This window comes from Lutra lutra, chromosome 9, assembly GCF_902655055.1.
Source record: "Lutra lutra chromosome 9, mLutLut1.2, whole genome shotgun sequence".
NCBI lineage: Eukaryota > Metazoa > Chordata > Mammalia > Carnivora > Mustelidae > Lutra > Lutra lutra.
In genome coordinates, this window is record NC_062286.1 from 18,471,992 (window position 1) to 18,495,081 (window position 23,090).

At 55.1% G+C, this 23,090-nt stretch overlaps 1 protein-coding gene across 6 annotated transcripts in view; it reads left to right on the plus strand.

The window, feature by feature from the left end:
- Positions 1 to 23,090, plus strand: part of KLHL29 (kelch like family member 29) — a 302,879-nt gene that overhangs the window by 226,113 nt on the left and 53,676 nt on the right. For all 6 annotated transcript variants that reach the window (XM_047744565.1, XM_047744566.1, XM_047744564.1 and 3 more), the window contains 2 exons: positions 14,355 to 14,496; positions 17,027 to 17,539. In XM_047744565.1, coding sequence (XP_047600521.1) covers positions 14,355 to 14,496; positions 17,027 to 17,539 — 655 coding nt within the window. The remainder of the gene's footprint in view (positions 1 to 14,354; positions 14,497 to 17,026; positions 17,540 to 23,090) is intronic.

Genomic DNA, 23,090 nt, shown 5'->3' on the forward strand with positions numbered 1-23,090 from the left:
ACCTTAGACAGGACGTCAGCGGTTGTGAGGTGGCCTGGAATCTGCTGGAATGTCCAGACTTCCCTCCCCGGAGACCAGGCTCTTGCCTGGTTCAGGGAGGCCTTGCCCTGTGATGCTCCGAGGCCTTCACAGCCCCTCCAGGGCTGGCCTGTACCCCAAGGTGGGGACACTCCTGGGGAGCCCAGCCCTCAGGTTCACACAGTGGTAGCTGGGGGGCAATGCACTGTCAGGGGACAATATGTTTGCCTGCCCCTTCTAGAGGGAATGGCTCTGTTTTCTCCCTCCTGTAATTGTTACCATCTGTTTCCCTCCATCGTGTTTGTTGATGTTTTCTTGTTTTAAAACTGAAATGAGTCAGATTGGAAGCTGATTTAGGAAAAAGTGTCTGGGAGGGAAGCTCAAAGTGGCCACGGGGGACTCATGTTGCAGAGCTGTGGGAGAAGAAAAGATTCTGGGGGCAAGCAGAGGGTATCTGCCAGCGTCTCCTGCCCTGTGGGGGCTGGAGTCCCCCCGAAGCCCGCACAGGTTGAGGCCGTGTGGGTTTGTGCGGGATTGGAGAAGGTATGCGTGTGTCAGTAGACGTGTGTGTGTGTCTATGTGTGTGTGTGCGTGTGTGCGTAAGCTAGGATGTCAGGGCTTGACCCTGGATGCAGGCGAGTGAGAGGACGGGCTTATTTGAGGGTATTTATAGGAGTGAAGAGCCCCCTGCCCCAGAGGTGATTCTCAGGAACAGCAGTTCCTGGGCGAGTGGCACTTCTAGCCCTGCCTGCCCCCCCAACCCGAGCTAAGCTTGAGGTTTCTCTGTAGGGCCAGGAGGCTTCCATGTCCTGCTGAGCCCCACAGGGTAGGAATTGGCTTCCTGAGCTGCCCTTCCATCAGGAATTTTAAGTCAGTGCGACTCACGCCTCCTCCTTCCTATTCTCATCCACCAGGCATCCTAGACTCGTGGTTCCTAAGTGTTGTTCGTTAAGCCAAAGAAGGGTGCCCTGCGACTCTGCCCCTGGCTCTCTGGGGCTACAAGCCCAACACAGCCCCAAGACCTTGACCTGCAATTCGGAGTAACTGTCGCCAGAGCCCGCGGTGCCCTGGCTTTGGTCTCGGGGCCAAACCACCAGGCTTCCCACAGGTGCGGTGTGTGAATTCAGATTCAGCTTGCTTTCCTCTCCTTTGTCCTTTCTCCATAATCCACAGCCTGTGGGGGATCCTCTGGCCCCAGGAGCCCAGAGGAAAAGGATGTAGAAGAAAGACTGCCGTGGGCACAGCTTCCTTCTTGCATTCTTGGGTCCCCTCAGGTCCGAATAGCTAGCTGCCCTTTCTTGAATGCCGTGTGCTCTTTCCTTTGTCCCGGGTTCTGTGCCAGCCCCTGGAAACAGGGGACATCTGCCCTTCACCGGAATCAGTCTTTCGAAGCCGGTTTACCACGAAAGCTTTATAGGTGAAGAAGCAGGGGCTCCGAGGGGCTGATTTGTGCAAGGTCATAGGGCAAGCTAGAGGGGGAGCAGGCCTCAAACCGGAGCCCTGATCATTGTGGAGGGGAGAGGTGCTTCAGGAGACCGGCGTGCTGCCAGCCAGACAATGGCAATCTGTGGAGTCCGGGCTGGCTGGGTTTCCCCTAGAAATTCTTGGATCCTGTTTCTACCCTTGCACCTTTCATTCCAAGCCTCTCCTTCCCGGGAAGCCACCTGGCGTGCGCTCAGCCTCACTGCACGAGGCAGGGAACGCGAACTCGCTCCACTCACTATGTTATTTAGGAGCAAGCAGAGGAAACTTCTCGTGTCTGCATATTTAAGCGCTTTTATTAAGTGGAACAAGCTATTTCTGAACACAAGAGTGGCCAACAGCCTTAGAGGAAATTAAAATGAACCATGACAATGGAAAATTGCACAGGGGCACGGCGGATTCTCCGGAGATAAATACAACAAGACTTTCAACAGCGTTCAGGAAAGACTGGAGATCATGGAGATTATGTTGTGAGAGGAAAAAAGCAAACCGTCAGAAAATTAGAGCTCAGGCTTGTGCACAGACCTGCCGTACGCTGGTCAGGCCCGTGGGTGTCCCTCTATTAAATACCCCCCACCCCTCGGGGTCTGGTGGACAAAGTGCAGCCCGGACACAGCCCACAGACCGAGCTTCTCCCCAGCCGGCCAGCATCTTCCAGACCGTCCTTGTGTCCATGCTTTGCAGGAGCCATCAGCTGAACCGTGTCTCCACCAGATTTCGTCTGTCGAATCCCTAACCCTCATTGTGATGGCATTTGGAGATGAGGACTTCGGGAGATAATTAGATTACGATGAGATCATGAGTGTGGGGCCCCCATGAAGAGATCGATGTCTTTATAAGAAGAGGGACTAGAATTTTCAGCAAGAAGGCAGGCATCTGCAGACCCAGGAGAGCTCTCACCAGCCCCCAGCCATGCTGACACCCCGGTCTTGGACTTCCAGCCTCCGGAAGCACAGGAAGTGAGTTCTGTTGTTACATCAAGCAGCCTATGGCATTTTGTTATGGCAGCCTGAGTTGCGTCCGCACAGAACAGACGGACGGCCGGACCTTGGCCTCAAACTACTCCCAGCCTTGAGGGTAGAAAGTGGTGCACCTAAGGGTTCAGTAGCTGTTGGCTGTTACCATTTTGATTTTGGTTCTGCCATTAGCCGGTGTGCTCTCCGAGGCCGTAGACTGTTCTTCCCTGTGCGTCTAGCACGGGGTAGTTTCTCAGTAAGTGTGGAGTGAATGAATGAATGAATGAATGATATAGCAGAAGCCAATGAGCGCCAGCACGAACTGACGAAGCTATGGTAGCCAGGGAGCAGGGCATGGTGGGGGAGGCCTCACTCGGCGATGAGAGAAAGGCAGCCTCGGACGGGGCAACTTGGGCCCCCGCTGAGGACGGGGCATCGGTGGAGGGGGCTGGTCGGGGACCCCTTGGCCTGACCCAGGGATCCGCAGCGAGCAGCCACAGGCGGCAAGCCCTGGGTGCGTTCCCTAGGCCGTCCCTGTGCGGAGTCAGGTCCCAGCAGCCCGGGAGACAGAATCGTGGTCATGCGAGCCCCTTACAGAGCAGGGCCGGGGCCTTCTGCTGCTCTGGTCACCTGAGACCCTGGTCCTCCTCCACTGTCACTCCCGAGGAAGAGAAACTCAACCTGCCCCAAAAAAGCTGCTTCCCTGTGACTCCCATTCCCTTCACCAGCAATCTCCATCCTGCACCTGGACCTCCAGTGAGCTGGGACAGAAATCCAGAGAGCTCTGTGAAGAGACGGACTGGTACTGAACGATGCCACCTCCTTAAAAAAAAAAAAAATCACTCAAACCACCTCAGTTCTGAGCTAAGGGAGCTGAGCTGGACTGTGGCCAGAGGGCACTCCTCTCCCTCAGGGCCGTGCCTGGCTGCCAGCTGTTATCATGACAGAAAGCCTGAGCAAGCAGAAAGCAGAGAGAAAGACAGAGGGCCAGAGAGCTGGGAAGGTGTCCATGGAGTCCCTGCATGCTTCTGGAATATTCCACCGCAGAGCTGGTCGGTCGCTTACCACGTCAGAGCCTAGGCTCCAGTCCCAAGACACAAGCTCGGGTGCTGACTTGCATCAGTGAGTCTTGAAGTCCCGGCAGTGAAACTGTTTCAGCTCCTTCCGAGGTGCCATCCTGTCTGAGGAGCTGCCTCACGGGGACATTTGTGCTGCCTTCTTTGTTTCATTGTCCCGCCTGACCTTGGGGCAACCCTGCCACAATCCCCTCTCTTGTTAAGGCTCTAATGAGGTCGCTAAAGATGTCCGTGTCAGGACCGCCTTGCCGAGCTCTCAGTTAACTTCATGCTCGGAGAGTCGGCTGTGCGAGTCACACGGCAGAGGCCCTCAGAACTCAGAACTGTCCCCTCTCCCCGGCGGGCCTTTGTCTGTGTGAAAAAAGTTAAGGAATCCTCTGCCGAGGCCCGCGACTCAAAGGGTGGACCACAGGAGTTTTAAAAGGAGTGTTAGGTGTTTGTTGAAGAAAGGCCCCCCAGGGGGAGGTGCAGACAGCCAGCCAGAACTCATTTTGGGGTTCTTACTAGCTCCGGGGTGAGTCCTGCACCCAAGGCAGGCTTGGTTACTCCCCGAATGCCCGCTAGGGAGGGCCTGTCAGGGCCTCAAGGGGCAAAGTGGCCAGGCCAGTCCCTGGCCCCAAAAAGAGCCCGCTGTGTCCCCTGAAGGGGCTGGGAACCATCTCCAGGAGGCCTGGGAGCCTGGTCCAGAATCAATATTGGGTGCTCAGAGTCCAGGCCTCTGAGGGTCAGGCCGGACCAGCCCATAGTTCAGTCAGGGACCCACGTGTATCCCCACACCCGCTCCCGGCTCAGCCCCACACGGGCACAGAGGATCTTCTCACCAGATTCACTGAGGATTTCAAATCTGAGAACGACAAAGGCACCGAAACGGCTCTTGCTGCTGTGCCTCTGTGAGTCTGGAGCTGACCCTGGGGAGGATGGGGGTGTCACCGGCTCTGAGGCTGGGAGGTGGAGGGGTGGTCCCGGAGTGTCACTGCCTGCGGGGGCCGGCATTTGGGAAATGTCCCATCAAAGGCGAGGGTGAGGCTGCTCTGGCCAAGCCTCCCTTCCCGCCCACTTTGCTGATAAGAATGAAGATGGGTCGCTGTGCTCCAGAGGGAGCTGCCTCGTCACCAAGGCCAAGGTGAGCGGGAACGCGCAGGGCAGCTGGGCCTCTGAGCAGGCCACGCGGGTTACAAGGAGCAACGGCTGTTGGGGGGACGATGAAAGGCCCATCCCAGCCCTGTGAGCAGGTGCCCCGCGCGCTCCTCCCCGGCCCCGTCTGTCCGTCTGGGCCACTCGCTCTCTCACATCACAGGCGTCTGCTGAGGGCCAGGCCTGCCCTGTACCTTTCAGCAGAATGAAAGGGAAACTGATATCAGAGGGAACTGAAGCACAGGAAAGGGCCTCTTTCTTTTCAAAGACTTTCATTTGTGATGGGCTTTTTTTTTTTTTTAGGTGATCTTATTTCAAAGCCCCTTTGAAAATTTTGTGGGTTTTGTAATGGATGAAAAGTAACTTGGAAATGGGACTAAGAAGTTTTCAGTTGAAAGTTGTTAGAGGAAAGTTGAAAGCTTTGAGTTGTAAGGTTCTGCCAGATTTATCATGCCTTTTGTCCACGAGGCCCATCCGTGGGGGCAGGGGGCTGGAGGGAAGGGGCTGGGGGGCCAGACAGGGCCCTCGAGAGAGCACAGTGCCAAACCCAGCCCCAGCCACGGTGGCTTCACGTCTGTAAGGGGAGCCATCCGAGCTGCACTTTCAGCAGAAATGTCTCCAAGGTATAGACTTTGATGTGGGGAAAGGAAAAAGCAAATGTACTTCCAGAGTACTATAGGAAGCTGGGTTCTATCGAAAGCAGGGGCTACCTCGCAGATGTTTCCTATCAGAAAAATAATTATGGGAGACGTTAAGGCCCGAACAGCCCTGAGAGAGGGAGAGAGGGGGCCTGGCATGAGCCCTGGGGTGGGGACACGTGGGAGGACTGACGAGAGGGGAAGCCAGGGATTGCCACAGAAGCCGTTTGGGTAGAAAACCAGGAAGAGCACTGTTCCAGAAACAGAAGGAAAGGGACTTTCAAGGAGGAGGAAGGAGGAGGCCAGCCAGAGGAAGAGGATGGCTACAGTACAGAGTTCGTGGGCATGGGGGGGACATCCAGAATCCCACGGAGGGCACAGCGTGGAAGAGGAAGGCAGATGGATGCTAGAGTGGCAGGTGAGGTGATCAGACAACAAGTTCTCAAGTTTTCGGTCCCTGTTTTGGAAAGCCCAGGGGAAGGGCTGCTGAGAGAGGGTGGGAGAGAGGGAGAGCTGGAGACCGAAGGGACTTGAAGGTGGGCCCCACGGCACCGTCCGCGTTAGAGAGGGGAGGTATCTATATGGCGCTGCTCTGAGACAGAAGGACTGGCCCAACCAGACAGTGTCAAGGCCACACTGGCAGCATTTGGGGAAACACATCTGCGATGGCTTAGGGTGTGTGGCCTGAGGGAATGGGAGACATGAGGGAAGTAGAGTGTGCTGTGAGGGTCTGAGCCGGAGGCTCCGTTGGGCTGGATACAGTGTGGGGAGGGGAGGCCATGGCTGGTACTCAGAGCACCAGGGGCGGGTGTCTCAGTGTTACCCCAACGGGGTGGGTGGGTGCAGCCTTGACATGGCTGAACTCTTTATGGGGTGGTCGGCCACAGCAGGGATGGCTGGAGCCAGGTGGCCTGGAACATTCCAGCCACCCCAGATGGCTTCCGAGGGCCTAAGGGTAGAACAGACATGGATAAGAGGCCCGAGTCTGGCCTACACTAGCTATTACCAAACTTCTCCAGGCCCAATTACTGTCATGCGCAAAATACAGGTGAAATCACCGAACTCCTCGTGGAAGGAAATCACATCATGCCTGTGCCTGGCATGTAGATGGCTCCCAATACATGTGAGCCGTAAAGATGGCGGCAGTCCGGGCAGCCCCATTCCATCTGTGCCTGGCGTGTGTCTGTGGCTGGTCTTGTTGGGGTGCCCTTGGGGTGCCCCGTGAGAGAGAAGGCGCCGGAAGGGATCAGTGGTTGCTGGCAACAAAGCCTGGGGTCACAAGGCCAGGTTAGAGGACGAGCACTGGCCTCCAGCTCTATCTCCCACCCTAGCACTTGGGCTGCCCTCACTGAGCTGTCCCCAGGGGCCACTCCCTCCTTACCAGGCTCTCCTGCCCCTCCCCCAACACATCCCCTACCCCCACCCAGGTTGCCGGCAGAAACACCTGCCCCCCTCAGAGACATCATCATATTCTGTAATATGATTGGAATCTGAATATATATTTAAAATGACAAGATTGAAATTAAAATTTAAATAAAGAATTACTTTTCTGTAAGTTGCTCCGAAAGCAGCAATTTAGCAGCAAATTGATAGAGAAAGGTAAGCACTGGTCCTTTAAACCATCATGCAGTTTCCGGCATTCGAGCCAGAAGTGTCTCAATTTAACACATCATTGGTTAGTATTATTAGAAATTTCAGCGGTCTCTGGAGCATATTATGGCGGTGCTCTGAAGGGGAGGCCGAGGGCGCCGGCCTGGGTCCAGGGGGCCAGAGAGGGCAGCCTCATTAATGAGAGCAGGAGGGGCTCCGGAGAGCCTCCCCGAGCCCCGCGTGGGGATTTAACTGTGATGATTCTCTTGTTTGTAGTTCGGTGGCAATCATGAAATGAGAACTGAGAGACCCATAAATGTCATAGGCTCTTCCCAGAGGCCACACATTTCTAGCTTTAGCATCTAACAAAACATCCTTCTGACCCCTTGAAACCAAGGCTGGGGCCAGGCGTCCGTGGAGACGGTGCCACCAAGAAACCGGCTCCCATGAGCCGCGTGAGCAAGACCCAGAAATCTGTCCCATTTAGCATCTGGCCAGTAGCCTCCACAGCTAGGTTCCCCACACGCCTGCAACCTTGAACATCCAAACTGTCACCGCTCCCCAGACTGAGGTCCATAGACTACCTTCCTCCCCGGGTCGGCCTGTTAAACACCACCACACTCAGGGGCCCCCTGCCCCAGGCCTACTGAATCGGAAGTTCCGGGTGGGTTCAGAAACCTGGATTCCTAACACACATACACACCCCCAGATACTCACGTGCACTCACGTTGGAGAACCCCTACATTAGAGGCGGTCGGCGCTCCATCTGTGTGACCTTGGTATCCGAGCTCTCACTGACAACCTGCTGGTCCTAGAAAGCTGACAACCTAGGCATAAACACCAGCTATAACCAACAAAACCCAGACACCAAAATAGCTCCTCCCCAAACCTGAATGGCCAACCTTAGAATACCATTCTTCAAGTAAAAATCACCTTCCTAGGGTCTTGCCTTTGTGGTGCAAGAGCCCCGGGGAGGTTCCAACACTCAAGCCCCAGTATACGGGTCTGAATAGTTTAAACCGGCCTCCGCCCACCCCCAAAGGTGGGCTAGACACCATGAAGAACCTCAGTGCCTTGCAGGGGGAGGGATGCTGAGAAGGAGAAGAAACAACCACTCTTTGAAGGAGTGGCCTGTCCTGCTGTGCGAGCCACAGCTGTGATGGGATTCCCAGTGTAGCCCAGGGCCTGGTGATCAGAGGGCCCTGAGCATATCCGCTTCTGCTGGGAGCTGGGTGGGAACCGACTCTGGCTGTTTTCAGAGGAGCCTTGAGAACCTTCCAGAGTAAAAAGGGAAAGGAAACAACAGCTTTTCACAGCGGATGCTATTCCTGGGACCCCAGGCCCTCTACCGTCGGTGTGCCTCCACCATCGGCGTGCTCCCAAATCCGTGGGTCTCTGCCACCAACCTCTGCAGACCGTGGGCTCCGAGCTGGGCTGGCTTCCCCACATTGCCCAACTTCCAAACCAAAACCTCCCCCAAGTGTGTCTGAGCAGCAGGGCCCACGCCTGGAACACAGCTTCAAGGGAAGCTGGCAGAGCAAGTTCTCTGGCTCCCACCTCAGGATGGGGGAGGAGGGTGGTGTGGCCAAGGTGTGGGCAGTCAGAGACGATGCCCAACATCCAGTGGGGGGCTCAGGCCACACAACAGCAGCAGTCCTTCGTCACAAGGGGCCTTCAAAACCCAGAGCCAATGCTTGTCTTTTCCAGTTTAGGCGGAAATTATGGGAAGTCGTGAGGCAAAACCAAGGCTGCAGGTCAAGTTCAGAGTGGGGTCAGCTCTGGGTTACCCACTGCTATTGTCCTCCTTGTGGCTTGTCCGTTTTCACCCAAGACCTCTCCCCACCTCTGCCCCAACCCAGCAGGGGTGTGCTTGGGGAGACGCTGCTCTCGCTTTACTTGAAACCTTTATGCCTGGTCCCCACTAGAGTTAAGCGGCAGGCATCTTTTGTGGAACACAAAGGATACATATAGAACTATCGCTTTCATATGTCAAGAGCAGCACGCAGATGACTTTTTTGGTCTTTTGCTATTCTGCAATATACACAGTAGACTTTTTTCTTCTAGTGGCTTTAAACAATATCCCCAAATACCTCACAGATTTGTACACAAATTCTGAGAGGTCTTGGCTGGACCGTCTGCTGCTTCCGTGGCACTGACCAGAGTTGCCTGGTGGAATTCTTCTGAGCGGTGTTGCTGAGGGGCCCAGGAACAGCCTGGCAGTCCTCTTGAAAGGCTTGGCCCTGAGCTGGCATAATGTCATAGCCTCATGGGTCTGATTCCTGAGGCCACTCTCCCAGCCTGGATCATCCTCCTGGTCCCTGGACAGGCCTGTCCCGTCCTGCTGGTGCAGATGGCTTGAGGGCAGGAGCCAAGCTTGACTATCACTATGACCCAGGGTCCCGCAGTGCTTCTGGCCCACAGTGAACAAGGAAGCTTTGTCCGGCCCATTAAACGAAGATGAGGGCTGGGGGACTCTGGGGTCCCTTGAGCAGAAGAGGCTCATGGCTATGAAGGATGGGCCCAGCCGTGTTCACGACGCCCAGCAGAAGGCAGTCTCTGCCAGCCCTGTCAGTCACCACAAGTGACAAGAAGGTCAAAGCTCACAGGTTCTGATCTGGGGAGGTAGGTTTATCAGCATCAGCAGGAGACAGACACGTGCGCTGGCATTGTCGTTACTCCTCCCAGAGGAGGCCACTTGAACCCCTAAAGTGGACTCTGGAGCCTGACTCTGTCAAATGTCTGTAGGCGGGAAACGCACTTGTTTCTGTGAGGTTCTTGGTGGTGACTTCGGCCCGCATCCATCTCCCTTGGTGAATCCTGCCTCGACTTTGTGGCCCAACACCAGCCCCATTCCTTCTGGATGCTGTCCCTGACTTCCAAGCTCCTTTGAGTCACCTTCTTCTGACCTCCTTGGACAAACAGTGGAAGAAGCCGAGCTCTGGCTCCTCCGGCCATCCCCCAGCGCCACGGAGGCAGGTGTCAACCTCAGCACCCCACATCTTCCATCCCACTCAGGCACGTGGGAGGGGGGCCGACAGAGCCAGGCCTCCAAGAAACCCCTGACAGCATTCAGGGCGATGACATTGGGGGGCCTCCCGCACACAAGTCCCCCACAGTCTGGATCCTCATCTCCCCGGTAAAGGGAGCTCATTGCCTGCCATCTCCCACGGGCACCAAGCTACTCCACATCCACACAGTGGACACAGTCCACTCTTCTGGAACACACCCCATGCATTGCACTAGGAGTGAGGAATGCTCCTACCGCTGGCCAGCCCCAGAGCTCAGAGACGCTGCCTGCTCGTTCATTCCCTGGGCACCTGCAGAGGGCCAAGGCACCACACCAGGTCCCTGTTGTCACAGAGCTGCCCCACCAGGTCGGGGCCAGTACAGGCCCTGAGAGGCAGTGTGAGGAGACTGTGATCATCGCATGCACAGTGCGTCGGTCCCAGAACCAGCAGGCACGTGAGCGCTCCAGGCGAGCTCCTTCCCATCATCTCTCAAACCTTCCTGACCCCCTGGGATGCTCACCTCCGTGGCACTTTTGTGCAAAATAGAAAAAGGTGCTCCCTCGGAGTGGACAGACTAGCCAAAATGAGCCCCTCTGGGCGGTCGCAGCCTCACGGGGGAATCCCCAGAGGAAAAGTGCCCCCTAACCCCCTCTGCCAGGCACCTCTGCATTGTGCATCACCTTTGGCCCCACACAGACCCCCCCCCCAAGCACAGCAGTCCCCTCAGTAAACACTAGGTGGGCGATGTTTACCTGGGCTGGTACAGCCCAAGCCAGGGGCCCCGTGAGGCTTGTCACGGGGTGAGGTTCCTACCCCCCAGACCAGCGGGCGCCTCAGCCCCGGCCGCCACCTCACGGAAAGCTTCATCCGTAAAGGATCAGGGTCTTTAGTGTTCTTCTGTCGCTGGAAGAAGCAGGATGCTGTCAGCTGCCGTAAAAATGTGACCTTTGAAAATTTACAAGAGCTCGGGGTTTAAAAGCTGCCGCGTTAATGATGCATCCTATTAGCATCTCATTAAGGGGAAGCAGAGAGAAGCCTGGCCGGCCCAGCGATGGGCAGAGAGGGCCACTCCGGAGCACCAGGCAGAAGGAGGGCTCTCCTCATCTGCCTCTTCCCGCCCAGTGTCATCAGGACGGGGGAGCAGAAGCATGGCCAGGAATGCTGGCACAAGGCCAGACATCGGGTGGCTTCACTGACGTTCTGGATGATGCAATGGGAGGGGCCGGAGGAGCCTCCCCCATCCCTGCCTTCGTCTCCTCCTCTCCCAGCCTGGGCTGTTCTTGTGGTTGGTTTCTGTGGCAGTCTTGTGCTGACATCCCCCTGGCAAGGAGAAGTGGAACTGGGGAGGCCTGCTCTGGCTGGGCGAGACCTGGAGGGCCTTCGGTGAGGTCAGAGACCTCTGGGGACTCCGAACCAAGGGAGAAAGTCTTAGCGGGAGCTCAGTTCGGAGCTGGAGCCATGGACCTGTACATGGTGCCCCCGAAGCCTCCAGAACTTGGGAGCCTTCTACTTTGGGCCTGGAGCCCTCCGAGGGAGGAGGGGCTCTGGTCAGGCCGAGCCGACTCCCATCACCAGCAGCATCATCCCTCACCCACCTGGGTGCCCAGGCACATGGCAAAATGCACAACCGCATCCAGTTTCTTCTGGAGGGAGGGGAGAAAGGAATGTTCGTTTTCGTTGTTTCAAAAAAAAAAATAAGCAGAAATTTCTGAGCTGTGATTTGCTCCTTGCTTCAGGAGTTGCTAGTGGGAGCAGACTGAGTGGACTTATTTATCTTTCCTAAAGGAAAAAATGAAAGACCCCATTTGCCTTCTCACAGCAGAACGGCTTTCTTGTACATAAGAACTTGCTTGTAACAGTCATGAAAGACACAGCCGAGCAGAAGGACTGTGGTAGCCACGCCCAGTGCTCCCAGCCTTTCTGGGCTCACCCCTGGGCCCCCGGCTTCCTTCTGGAGGCTAACTTGCCTACCATGTGTAGAGCTAAGTGCCCCCCTCTGCTGGGAGCAGCTGCTTGAGAGCAGGGCTGAGTCTCAGTCACCGTGTCCCCGGTGCGCAGGGCAGGGCCTGGCATGGAGCAGGGGCCCAGTGCTCGCTTACCGAACAACCCGGCTAACCAACAAACGTGTAACGGAAGGACCTGCCAGGAGGGCTTTGGAGCCAAGGGACTAAGCCCTTGAAAAGGTGTGCAATGTTTCAAGTACAGAAACTCCCCAGTTTTAGAGCAAAAACAGGAACTTCTGGAGTTTTCTAGTTCAGAATCTGGTACTCACTGTGGAGGAAGAGATCCCAATCCCCTAGACTGGTGGCCACAGCCGCCTTAGGGCCAGAGCTGCCAAGCTCCCAGAGCCCTCCCCGACCCTGCCCCAAAGTACCAGGCCCAGGAGACACCATGCTGACTCAGCGGGGACGAATGGCAAGGGCAGAAGGACCCTGCAAACCAGACCTGTCTCTGGCCTGAGAGGCCTCAGGAACCCCGGGGCCGCAGAGAAGGGTTGCAGCGCCCCCTCCTGGCAGAGGGTGCCCAGGGAGGCTGGAGTGTCATCCCTCAAACCTCACCCCAGGCAAGGCCCTGAGTGAGACATCCCACAGGCTCCTTCCCCTTCGCAAGCCTCTGGTTATGGGAAGCGACCTCTGCTCCTCCCAGTCCACGAGCACGCAGGGGAAGCTGGGCATGCGAGGTGACCACAGACAGGGCCCGCTGCAAAGCCCTCTAGAGAATGCTAGAAAAGCCACAGTTTTGTTCCCTAAGTTCCACAGGACTGTTGGTGAGTGTGGCTAAATCCCCAGCCTCCTCCCCAGCGCCCACCACCAGCACCACCACCACCACAGCCAACCCCAAGCTCCCATCTGTCCCGATGAGAAGGAAGCTTGTCCATTGAATTGTTCTTTCCTCCAGAGATTCACTCTTTCCCTTTGTTTCCTGCTCTGTTCACAGAGGCGAAGCATCAGAAATGCAGGCCAGAGAGAAAGTGCAGCCTAATGTAATTAGCTCCGTGCAGCCCACAGGTCCTAATGGGATCCAGCTCCACTCCTCCCAGCAGGCCATAATGCAGGCTGTTTGTCATCTGCGTCAGGCATCCAAGACCCAAAAGTGCTGTCCTCCCTCCTCTCCACCTGCCCCTACCCAGCCAGCCCTGCTGCTCCCAGAGGCCCACTGGGGGCGCCGCCCTCCCAGCTGGCTCACTGGGTCAGCTTCTGTGAGAAGTCAGAAAGACCGTGGTCCTCACCTGGGAGAAGCCTGCAGACGCCCCTTCAGGCCCCTTGGGTGTCCCCAGTCTCTACTGGCTGTCCCCAGTAGAGAGTGTCTCTGCCCTGCAACCAGCCCAAACCTGGCTGGGGCTCTGGCTGCAGTCCTGGAAACTGCAGAAACTTCCTGAAACCACCTGTGCTGAGACCCCACCCCCCACCCCACCATATTCCCAGTGATCCCAGGCTCTCCAACATGCTGTAGGATTTCTTCTTGTTCTTCTTTTTTTCTTATTATAATGGTAATGGCCCTAGTAGAAAATCTGGCAAATACAGACAAGTAGAGACAAGAGAATAGAAGTTACTCATATTCCTCCCACCGAGGATAACACCCCTGCTAGCATTTTGGGTTTTTCTCTCCTACACATACCGTTTTACATGTGAGCTTCTATTTGTGTCCTCTTATGTCCTGCTTTTCTCATTTAACACTATACTATAAGCATTTTGCCATCTTATTATGCGTTTCAGTAAACATGATTTTTAATGACCGTATACTATTCCATCAAGGCTGTCGCTCAGAGACCAGTGCTGTGCTAATGTTTGTTTTCAGCCCGGGGTTCATTTTCTCATTCATCTAAAAATCTAAGTTAGCGAATGAGATCCTGAGACAGAGAGCCTGCCTCCTTCCCACGATGAGGAGCTGAGGGTCCCAGGGAAGATGTCCCCTGTGCTGGGCTGTCCTCCCACGGGTCTCAGCCCCTGCCCTCCCTACACCTCCTCCGTTAAGTGGCACGTTGGGGGGCCTCAGACCGTGGTATGGAGCCAAACGGTGGTGTTTCAGAGAGCGGTCTTCTCTTCTCACAGGTCAAAGGGCCAGGCCCAGAGTGGCGTTGAGCCTGGGCTTGAGACACAAGGGTCTGCGGCTCACGCCTGTAGACGCTGTGATTTAGTCATGACCCAAGGTCTGCGGGAGCTTCACTTCTCACAGCACAGAAAGCTTTCCTTTGCGATTGTTCAGGTGGAGTAGGCGGCTGTAGAAGGCGGCCGGGGAGGCACTGGGTGGGTGCTCCCAGGGGTGGGACTGTAGCAGAAGCCTAACAAGGACTAAGCCCAGATGCTCTGCCACTCCGAGGGGGTGCTGGGCTTGGGGCCTTCCCAGGCTCTGCCGCTGGCCCGCTGGCCACGTGGCACCGCTCAGGGAATAGGTCCCAAGGCAGCAGCTCTGTCCAGGCCGAGCTCACCCTCCTGCTCTGCTTCTCCCCAGGCCCCTGGAATCTCCAAAGCGGACAATCAGTCCCAGGGACTCACGACCAGCATCCGGTGGGGGCAGACACCCATCAATCAGTCCACGCCCTGGGACACTGATGAGCCACCCTCCAAACAGATGAGGGAGAGCGACAATCCAGGTGTGTATGTCATCGGCAGCCAGAGACTCCCCCCGCCCTGGGGCTGGAAGGGGTGTCAGAGGCCCCCCAGGTGCTCCAGCTTGTCAGCAGGCCCCGGCCCATGGGTCTGCAGTCTTAGGCTCAGGCTGCCTGCGGGTCAGGACCCCGTGTGCCCTGGACGGTAGCTGCATCTCTACCCCTTTCTCTACTACTCACGAAAGCTTTGGGGAGGAGGAAGGAATGAGAGCGGCATCACAGGAGTGACTCTGAATCTGCTTTGTGTTATTGTGAACAGCCCCTCCCAAAGTTCAGTACTCCTGTTCACACATTTCTCAAGCCACACCTTCCAGGGAGGTTTCGCCTTGTGGGTGTTTGTAGGAGAACCAGGATGCTCCCCCTCCCCCTGGGACTGGGGGCTCCCCACCTCCTACAGCACCCCAGTCCTTCTTGGGTCAGCTCTGACCATAACAACACCTTGTTGGTCCCAGACCTCCCCTTAGGATACACAGAACTCGGCTCCTTGGCCCTCCACACCACAGCCCTGCAGATACCTGGACACCCCACTCATCCTCCCCTCCAGTTCCTCTGCAGGATAAACACCCCAGGTTCCTCGGCCGCACTCCAGAGCCTGTGGCTGACAGTTTGTTTACCCTCCAAAGAATTATATCTCCCTCTGCGTCCCTCAGGGCCCAGAACCCAATGCCAAGAGCCCACATGTGCCATGCCCAGCACCTCCTTCATTCAACCCCTCTACTTTGACCACTGCAGCCTTAGATCACTTCTGATTGTCTGCTAGCCCCAGACATGTGCTATCACCAGTGACACCCCAAGACTGTCATGGCAGCAACTCTGACCCCCTTCTCTCAATCTGCCTGAGGCAGTGGAGTGTAGGGACTCACGGACAAGTCCTAGTCCATATCTCCCACAGGATTCTTAGATCTCTTAGATTTCGGGTCTTTATTGCTGACCTGGGCCTAGCCTTCCCGATACTATGTCACCTGCAGCTGGCTGGTGATAGCTTCCCTCTCCTCATCCAGCTCATTGATAAATAGGGTGAGCAGGACTCAGGGCCCATCAGTAGAAACCTCCTTTAGGTCCCCAGCATCCTCTGGGCCAGTCACCCTCTCATAAATCAGTCGCCTCCATGGGCATTTCTGTACCTTCACCAGAGCTCCCAGAGAAGTCACTGGCCATGCTCCCAAGTTCTGGTGCATCGTTCCAGGCTCCCCAGCTAATCCTGGAGAGAAATGAGCCTAGGATGTCATGCCTTGTGCTTAAGACACCAGGCTGGCTCACAGCTGGCTCCTCTTCTTCAGGCTTGGGGACAGTCTCCCTTAGCAGCCCATTCTAGAATCTCGCCAGCACTGCTTCGCCAGTATTTGCCAGCTTCTAGTTGTCTCCAACTAGACAACTAGTTTTCTTTCTGTGAGGGAGCTCCCAGCTCCCCTTCTCAACTCTGGGGCTGGGGGTCCTGAATGGTCCCCTGGCCCCCACTCTCTTCCTCAGTCTATACTGCCACTCCAACAGCATCATGAAACCAAGGTAGCATTTGGGTGATGGAGACCCAGCCCCACACTCATTCAGTCAGAGGTGACCCAGAGTGTCCTTCCCTGTCACAGTGTCTTCTGGCTTCACTCACAAGCACGCTTGGGTCAGCTCAGCTCAGGGGAACCTGGCCCTGCTCGGCCTGACCTGGGCTCAGCTGGCCTCGAATCTTGTATCAAGTCTCAGGAGGTGGGTCTGGGCCCCATTGTTCAGTCGGAATTCCCTTACAGGCCAAAATGCACTTCTGTTGTTTCCCCCGGGACCGGCCATGCAGAGGTTGCTTAGGAGAAAGCCTGGCCCCCCAGCAGGGCAGTGGACTCCAGCCCCTGACCGGCTTCCCCCACTGCCCGCACCTCCTTCTTTCCCTTCCCATACCACAGGGCTCTTGCACGGCTCCAGGCTCTGGTGTCCTCACCTTGCCCAGCAAACACCTTCTGTCTTCAGAGTCCACCTTTCTCCCCACCTCCTCCAGACAGCTCTTCTCCAGAAAGGAAGGAAAAACACCAACATTTATGGAACATTTAACACATACCAGACACTCTGCTAGTTTTTCTTTTTTTTTTTCCAAATACCTTTTCCTCATTCAGTTCTTCCCAGGAGAACTCTGAGGTAGGTGTTGCTAGTTCCATCTAACAGACGGGAAGAGTGAGGCTCAGAGAAGATAAGCAACTTGCTCAGGGCTCCTGGCTAATCAATGGCAGAGTCGGGATTTGAACCCAGCACTCTTTGAAGGTCTCTGCTTTTTTTTCCTGTCGGTTTTGTTGCCTCTTGAGTTCTCCCAAGCAGATTGTGCTCCCTCTCTGGGCCTCCATGGCCATCTGCTCATGTACCCCCAACACACTTATCCTGTGCTACTATTATCACAGATTTGTAATCTGGGGGTACCTGGATGTGGGTGTCTTGTCCACCTCTGTGACCTCCGTACCCAGCCCAGGGCCTGGGGCAGATGGTATTTGCCGAGGGAATATGTTTGCAGCAAATGACATCTCTTCTGTCTCCCTTGCAGGCACAGGGCCATGGGTGACCACGGTGGCCGCCGGGAGCCAGCCCGCCCTGATCGCACACTCCTATGGAGTGGCCCAGCCTCCCACCTTCAGCCCGGCTGTGAACGTCCAGGCCCCGGTCATTGGGGTGACCCCCTCACTGCCTCCCCACGTGGGGCCCCAGCTCCCGCTGATGCCAGGCCACTACTCGCTCCCACAGCCACCCTCCCAGCCACTGAGCAGCGTGGTGGTCAACATGCCCGGCCAGGCCCTGTATGCCAGCCCACAGCCCCTGGCCATGTCCACACTGCCTGGCGTGGGGCAGGTGGCCCGCCCAGGACCCACTGCCGTGGGCAACGGCCACATGGCCGGGCCCCTGCTGCCTCCACCACCACCAGCCCAGCCGTCTGCCACCCTCCCCAGCGGTGCCCCTGCCACCAATGGGCCCCCCACGACTGACTCGGCCCACGGGCTGCAGATGCTACGGACCATTGGCGTGGGGAAGTATGAGTTCACCGACCCCGGGCACCCCAAAGGTAAGTTCTGCTGCCCACACACTCCCGTGTGCCCGCATCTGTGCTTCCCTGAGTGGTCACGACAGCACGGACAGGCGTGCGTTTCCTGGCGTCCTGTGCTCTCCAGCGGCTCCCTCGCTGGCCTCACCCGGCCTGGAAGCAGTAGTGGGGCCTCCCCCTGCCCTGCCCAAGGCAGCTGGGCCTCAGAGGAGGCAGAGGGGAAGGTGGGGGGGAGCGAAGGAAGGCCAGGCAAATGCCTGTGAGCCGCCAGGAGAGGAAGGGAAGGGAGAGCCTTGCAAAGTCCCGGGTCCTTCTGCCTCCAGCCCAAGCCCTAGGCCGTTCTCCCTTCTGACCCCGAGGCTAGGCCAGGTATGGAATGAGCAGAAAGCATGTGTTCCTCTTAGGGCTCCGTGGAACAGTCCTCTGTGGGGCCTTCTCCATTTCCCACCCAGAACAGGCAGAACACGAACTGTGGCCTTCCCCAGAAGAGCTCCCTCTGCTGTGCGGTGGGTGAGAGCGGCTCCCCAGACCACAGGGGAGAGGAATGTCTCCTCCCCAGGAGACACTGCCAGGCCATCCTGAGCCACTTGGATTTTTGGTTTCAAGGAAGCAAGGGTGGCTCTGGGAGGCTCCAAGAAAGAGCCCCTCTAGCCTCAGCCTTCAGTCACCCCTTTGCCCCACCCCCCGGGGCAGTTTTCAACAGAGCCTGCAGGATGAGCCCCCGGCCTTAGTGTCAGGACAAAGTGCCTCAGCAAACAGGCTTCACTCCTGATGTCTGTCTGAACGGTCTACCCAGCTGGAATGCAGAAGGGGGCAGGAGGACGGGGGACCACAGATGTTACACTGCTGGGGTTCATCTGCCCCAGACTTGCTTGCTATCCCTTAGAGCTCCAGACAGCCAAGCCCCTTTCCTGCTGAGTGCAGAGGGGAGGCAGCCGGGCCTGGCCCCAGCCGTAGGCAGGAGGGCAACGGTGGGTGGTCTGCCTGCTGGGGTACCCAGGCCTCCTTTGAAAAGGGGAGTAGACGGTCCTAGGAGGTGTGGACCTCTGGGCATCACTTCTCTGTCTTCTGGCCAACAGCCCCTGGAGACGGCTCCTCGGGGCGGGTGGGGGGTGGCGGGGGCTGCCTCTCCGCAGAGCAATGACTCCCACTAGCCATTCTCTTTCCAGCCTGCTTTCATGCATCTCTATCCTTATCCTTTTGAGCAATTTTCAGACCTCGTCAGGCTTCCCAACAACAAAGCCGTGTCTAGATCTCCATTGGGTTTCATTCCCAATCTGATTGCGCCCCAACCGCCTTTGTTTTGGAAATCAGCACTAGTTTTAAATGACAAAATTACAGAAAATTACATCTAAATTCTGGTAAACTCTTGCTTTGTTTAAGATCTTTTTTAAAAAAAAAATTGACTAAATTGATTTTTTGTTTGAATTGTTTTGGTTAAGCTCTCTTTCCCTTAAAAAGAAGAAAAAAAAAGTAATCCCAGTTTATATGCTGCCAGCTCTGATACACTGGGAACTGGGTGTCCTGGCTGGTTCCGGGGTTGTGCCAAAGGCCAGGCACTGGGTGGGCTTCCCTCTCCCCATCACAGGAGCATCTCCGCTGCCCCCAGAGGCCTCCTAGGGCTGATGAAAGGTCTTGCTGAGTTGCCAAGTTTCAGACATGTATCTAGGAAAAGGACTTATTCTGGGCAGAGAGGGAACAGGCCCAGTTGGATCTAAAGTCCCTAGTTTGGGGCTTAGCACAGAACTGGGGTCCACCTCCCCAAAGGCACACGTGCAATTTCTCATCACGCATCTGAGCCCATAAGCTCAGGAAGTTACAGGCAGTAGAGACCCACTGGGCCCCCGGGTCATTGTAGAGCCATACAACTCTCTGGGGCCAGAGGGCGAGAATCACCCTCTGTGGTGATCCCAAACCCTCAGACAGGAGGGAAGGAGAGAGAGGGCCCCTCCTGGGGTTTGTCCTGCTTGCCCTAGAGGGTCGATTCAGGGCTAGGTGAGGCCAAGCATAGGGTAAGCCTAGAAAGGGTGCACAGCCCTGCCTTCTGGTAAGCCAGTGAGGTCCCTCCAGCTCCAGCCTGCGACAACCGGTGACCCATCTGTCATGTTGATTTCCATAGTCGGCCAGGGAACGGGCTCTTTCCCCAGAGATTACATTTAACTCACTTCTCTATTTATGGCCCTCATGAGCTGATTTCTCCCCTTATATTTGTGGCAAAGAAAGACAATGAAGCATGAACATACAAATGCCTCCAAACTCAAGCCTGGGTGGGTTGTGTGGTTTTTTGTTTTTTGGTTTTTTGTTTTTTTTTTTTTGTAAAGTAATTTCTCCTTTCATTTCTAATCTTAAAAGCTTTTATTGCTAAAGCTATAATTTGTCTGTCAGATCTAGTGTCAAACTACTGAATATATATATATTTTTTTAAATAAGAAACCCAGATTCTAAAACCAAATCTTTGAAACTTACCATGTGAGAATCATATCCCTGACAAGACCGTGTGGGTTTGGATTTGGGTCACTTTTAATTTTTCCCCGAGGGATTTTACATCTCCAAAACCCAATTGATTTCACACTCCTAAATGACAGACAGCTGGCTCCAAGTGGGAACCAGGAGGCTTGGCGTGATGGCATCAACACTAGTCAGAACTCCACTTAAGGAAGAAAAAAAAAAAAAAAGAAAAAAGAACTTTCCTTCTCTCCTGTTCTGTTTGAAAGCTTGCCCGGCATTATAATAAGATTCACTGTAGAGCTCCTTGAGATCTAGCTCATTAAAGTCCCGCGATTTTTCCTCTATTGTTTGACATGACAACCTGGCCTCTCCCGGGGTTGAGTAATTATGGAGAGATCCCCTCCATGAGGAACAAGTCTTGCCAGCCAGAGAGATGGGCCTCTGGATGGGTATTTTTAGACTTCATTAGTGCCCTGATTTAAAATTTCACATTTTGTTTCTTGTAATTATCTTCCAATCGACGGAGCTGAAATTTCTGTTGGGGCTATGTGAGTCTGCCTTCCCAAAAAGGGCGTTGGGACTTTAATTTAAAACTTAACCAATTGAAAAATAAAGGTGGTGTGGAAATGCTTTTTGATTTGCAATAGGTCAAGCGATTGTCTCTCATCTGTGAACAGAGAAGCCGGCTTGCGTGCAGTTCACTTTAATGAGTGTTATTTAAATGCACTGAGCACATATAGATTTTCTTAAGAAACTTACAAGATAAATCTTTCTTTCTCTAAGAACAATTTGGGGGTAGGATTTCATTCTTTAAAAAAAAAGATTATGTGTTGAAAACTAATTAAAATAGATTTCATGTGTGCAAAGTGATAAGGGAGGAAAAAAGAATTAGTTCCATTTGAATCCTGTTATATACCCGAGGCCTTTGTCTTGTTGTACTGAAAACTGAGAAGCAATCTATGGGCTGATGTGGCGGCCAATGTCAGGACTTGTGAGATGAGTGAGGGATGTCTAATGTCCCTGCCCCGGGGCGATGGGAGCCCAGCCGTGTCAGGGCAGAGGCACAAGCTCTTGGTGTCATTTTTCTATCCCCTTCCTTTTTCCACAAATGGTTCTTGGGGGCTAACAAGGTAGCCAGAGACCTTTAAAAGCCCCAGACTAATGGTGAGCTGCAGAAAGGTTATGTTTTCACCTGCATTTCCAAGGAGAAAGAAGCAAGGTTGCACCTGCTCCCTTCTTTTTCTGAACCAAAAAGCAAAATCCAAGTTGACCTGAAGTGGTGAGGGCTTGTCTCTTCTGACTTCAGATTCTGTAGGCCTAGGGCGAGGCACCGCGAGGATTCCCACGGCTGGGGAGCCATGTTATGGGATGGGCTCAGCCCCTCCCGTGGTTTCACACCTCTTCCTTCTCATCCTTGCCGGTGGACCCCCACCAGGGGGAGCTCTGTGTGTCTTTATGCCACTTTCTGCTTGGAAAGCAGCCACTCTGTCGTCTCTCCGAGTGGCAAAGACAGGATCTGGAAAAGAAACCCTGAGGCACACTGAATGTGACAAGGACAAGTCTCCTAACCTCTCTGGGCCTCCTTGTCTTCATCTTTAAAATGGGATGAGAAAAAAAAAAATAAATAAAAATAAAAATAAAATGGGATGAGAGTACCATCCTCATCGGGCCTGGAGGAGGTTTGAATGAGACTGTGGCCATGAACAGACATAGAGCTTTGCCCTCCTAACCCTGCAAACCATTGTTCCTGTCAACAGTGACCCCAGGTCTAGAGTTCAGCAGAGACGGAAGGTGGTGAAGGGGTGGGAAGCAGAGCCCCCTCCCCGGTGCAGAGGAGATGGAGGAAGCCCAAGCTTGTTCATACGGTTGGCAGCCCCTGGTCAGGCAGCGTCACGGGACCACCATGTCCCCATGCGTAAAAGGGAGTTGACGTGTGGCCTTTCTGGCAGGAAGGTTTTGGACTGCTCTCCCCGGTGTGGAGCCCAGAACAGATGCCCCCCCCCCATCCCAGCCCCACCCTCTGACAGGCCAGGGTACACTGCTCCGTGCAGATTCTGGAAGCAGCTGGGAATTCATGATAAAGCTGTTTGCCCACACAGGGTTAGCCCAGAGGCACAAGATGTCCAAACTGAAATCACCTTCCCACAGACCTGCTCCTCCCGTGCCTCTGTCTCAGAAATGACGTCATGAGTCCACCCAGGAGTTCAAAGTCAAAGCCTGTAGTTGTCCTTGACCAGCCTTTATCCCCCTTATGCACTGAGTCTGAGAACACCTTTGATTCTGCCTCCTCCAGATCTCTTCTCTCTCTGTCCCCACCACCACTCCCCTCTCAGGCCCTAACACCTCTGGCCTGCATTTGTGGCCTTCAGGCCCACGGTGTGTCCCCCTCCTGTCCAGGCCCACGGCGTGTCCCCCTCCTGTCCAGGCCCATCGTGCAGCCACTATAGTCTGCAGAGCTCAGGTCCAGTCCCGTCTCTCCCGGTGAATGCCTCCACCAGCATCTGCTACTTTCAGGATAGTGCCCAACCCTTCACGTGGTGCCCCAGGGTCTGACTCCCGCCTGCCTCCACCTGCATCTCGGCCATTCCACTCACAGGCTGCCCTGAAGCCATGTCAGGACAGGGGCTTTCTCCCTTCCAGCTGTGCTCTGCCCTTGGCCAGGCACCTACAGTACAGTCGCCCTGCTCCCGTGTCATTCTTCCCACTAGGCGGCGAGGCTCTGGGTTGGGGGCAGGCACCTCCCCCCACATACTTGCCCCAGAGCATAGGGGAACCTGAAACTCTGCCTCAGTTTCCTTGTCTATAAAAGGGGATAATAACAAAAGGTGCTTCTTAAAATCATAGTGAGGATTAAATGAGTTCTTTGACATAAAGCCCTCGGAATAGTGCCCAGCATATCGTTAATTACTACAAAAGTCTCTGCAAAAAGCCTCTACAAAAGCAATGCCAGGGCCTCCTTTCAGTGTCTGTGGTCTTCTAGGGGCCCGGGGTAACATGAAAAAGCCAGAGGCCAGGTTACCTTGGGAGGTGCTCCCATGGTGATGTCTGAAGCCCCTTGTCCCCGGAGATCCACTTTGAACACAAGACCTTGCTTTCTTCCCCCTTGTAACACTTTACACCCCTC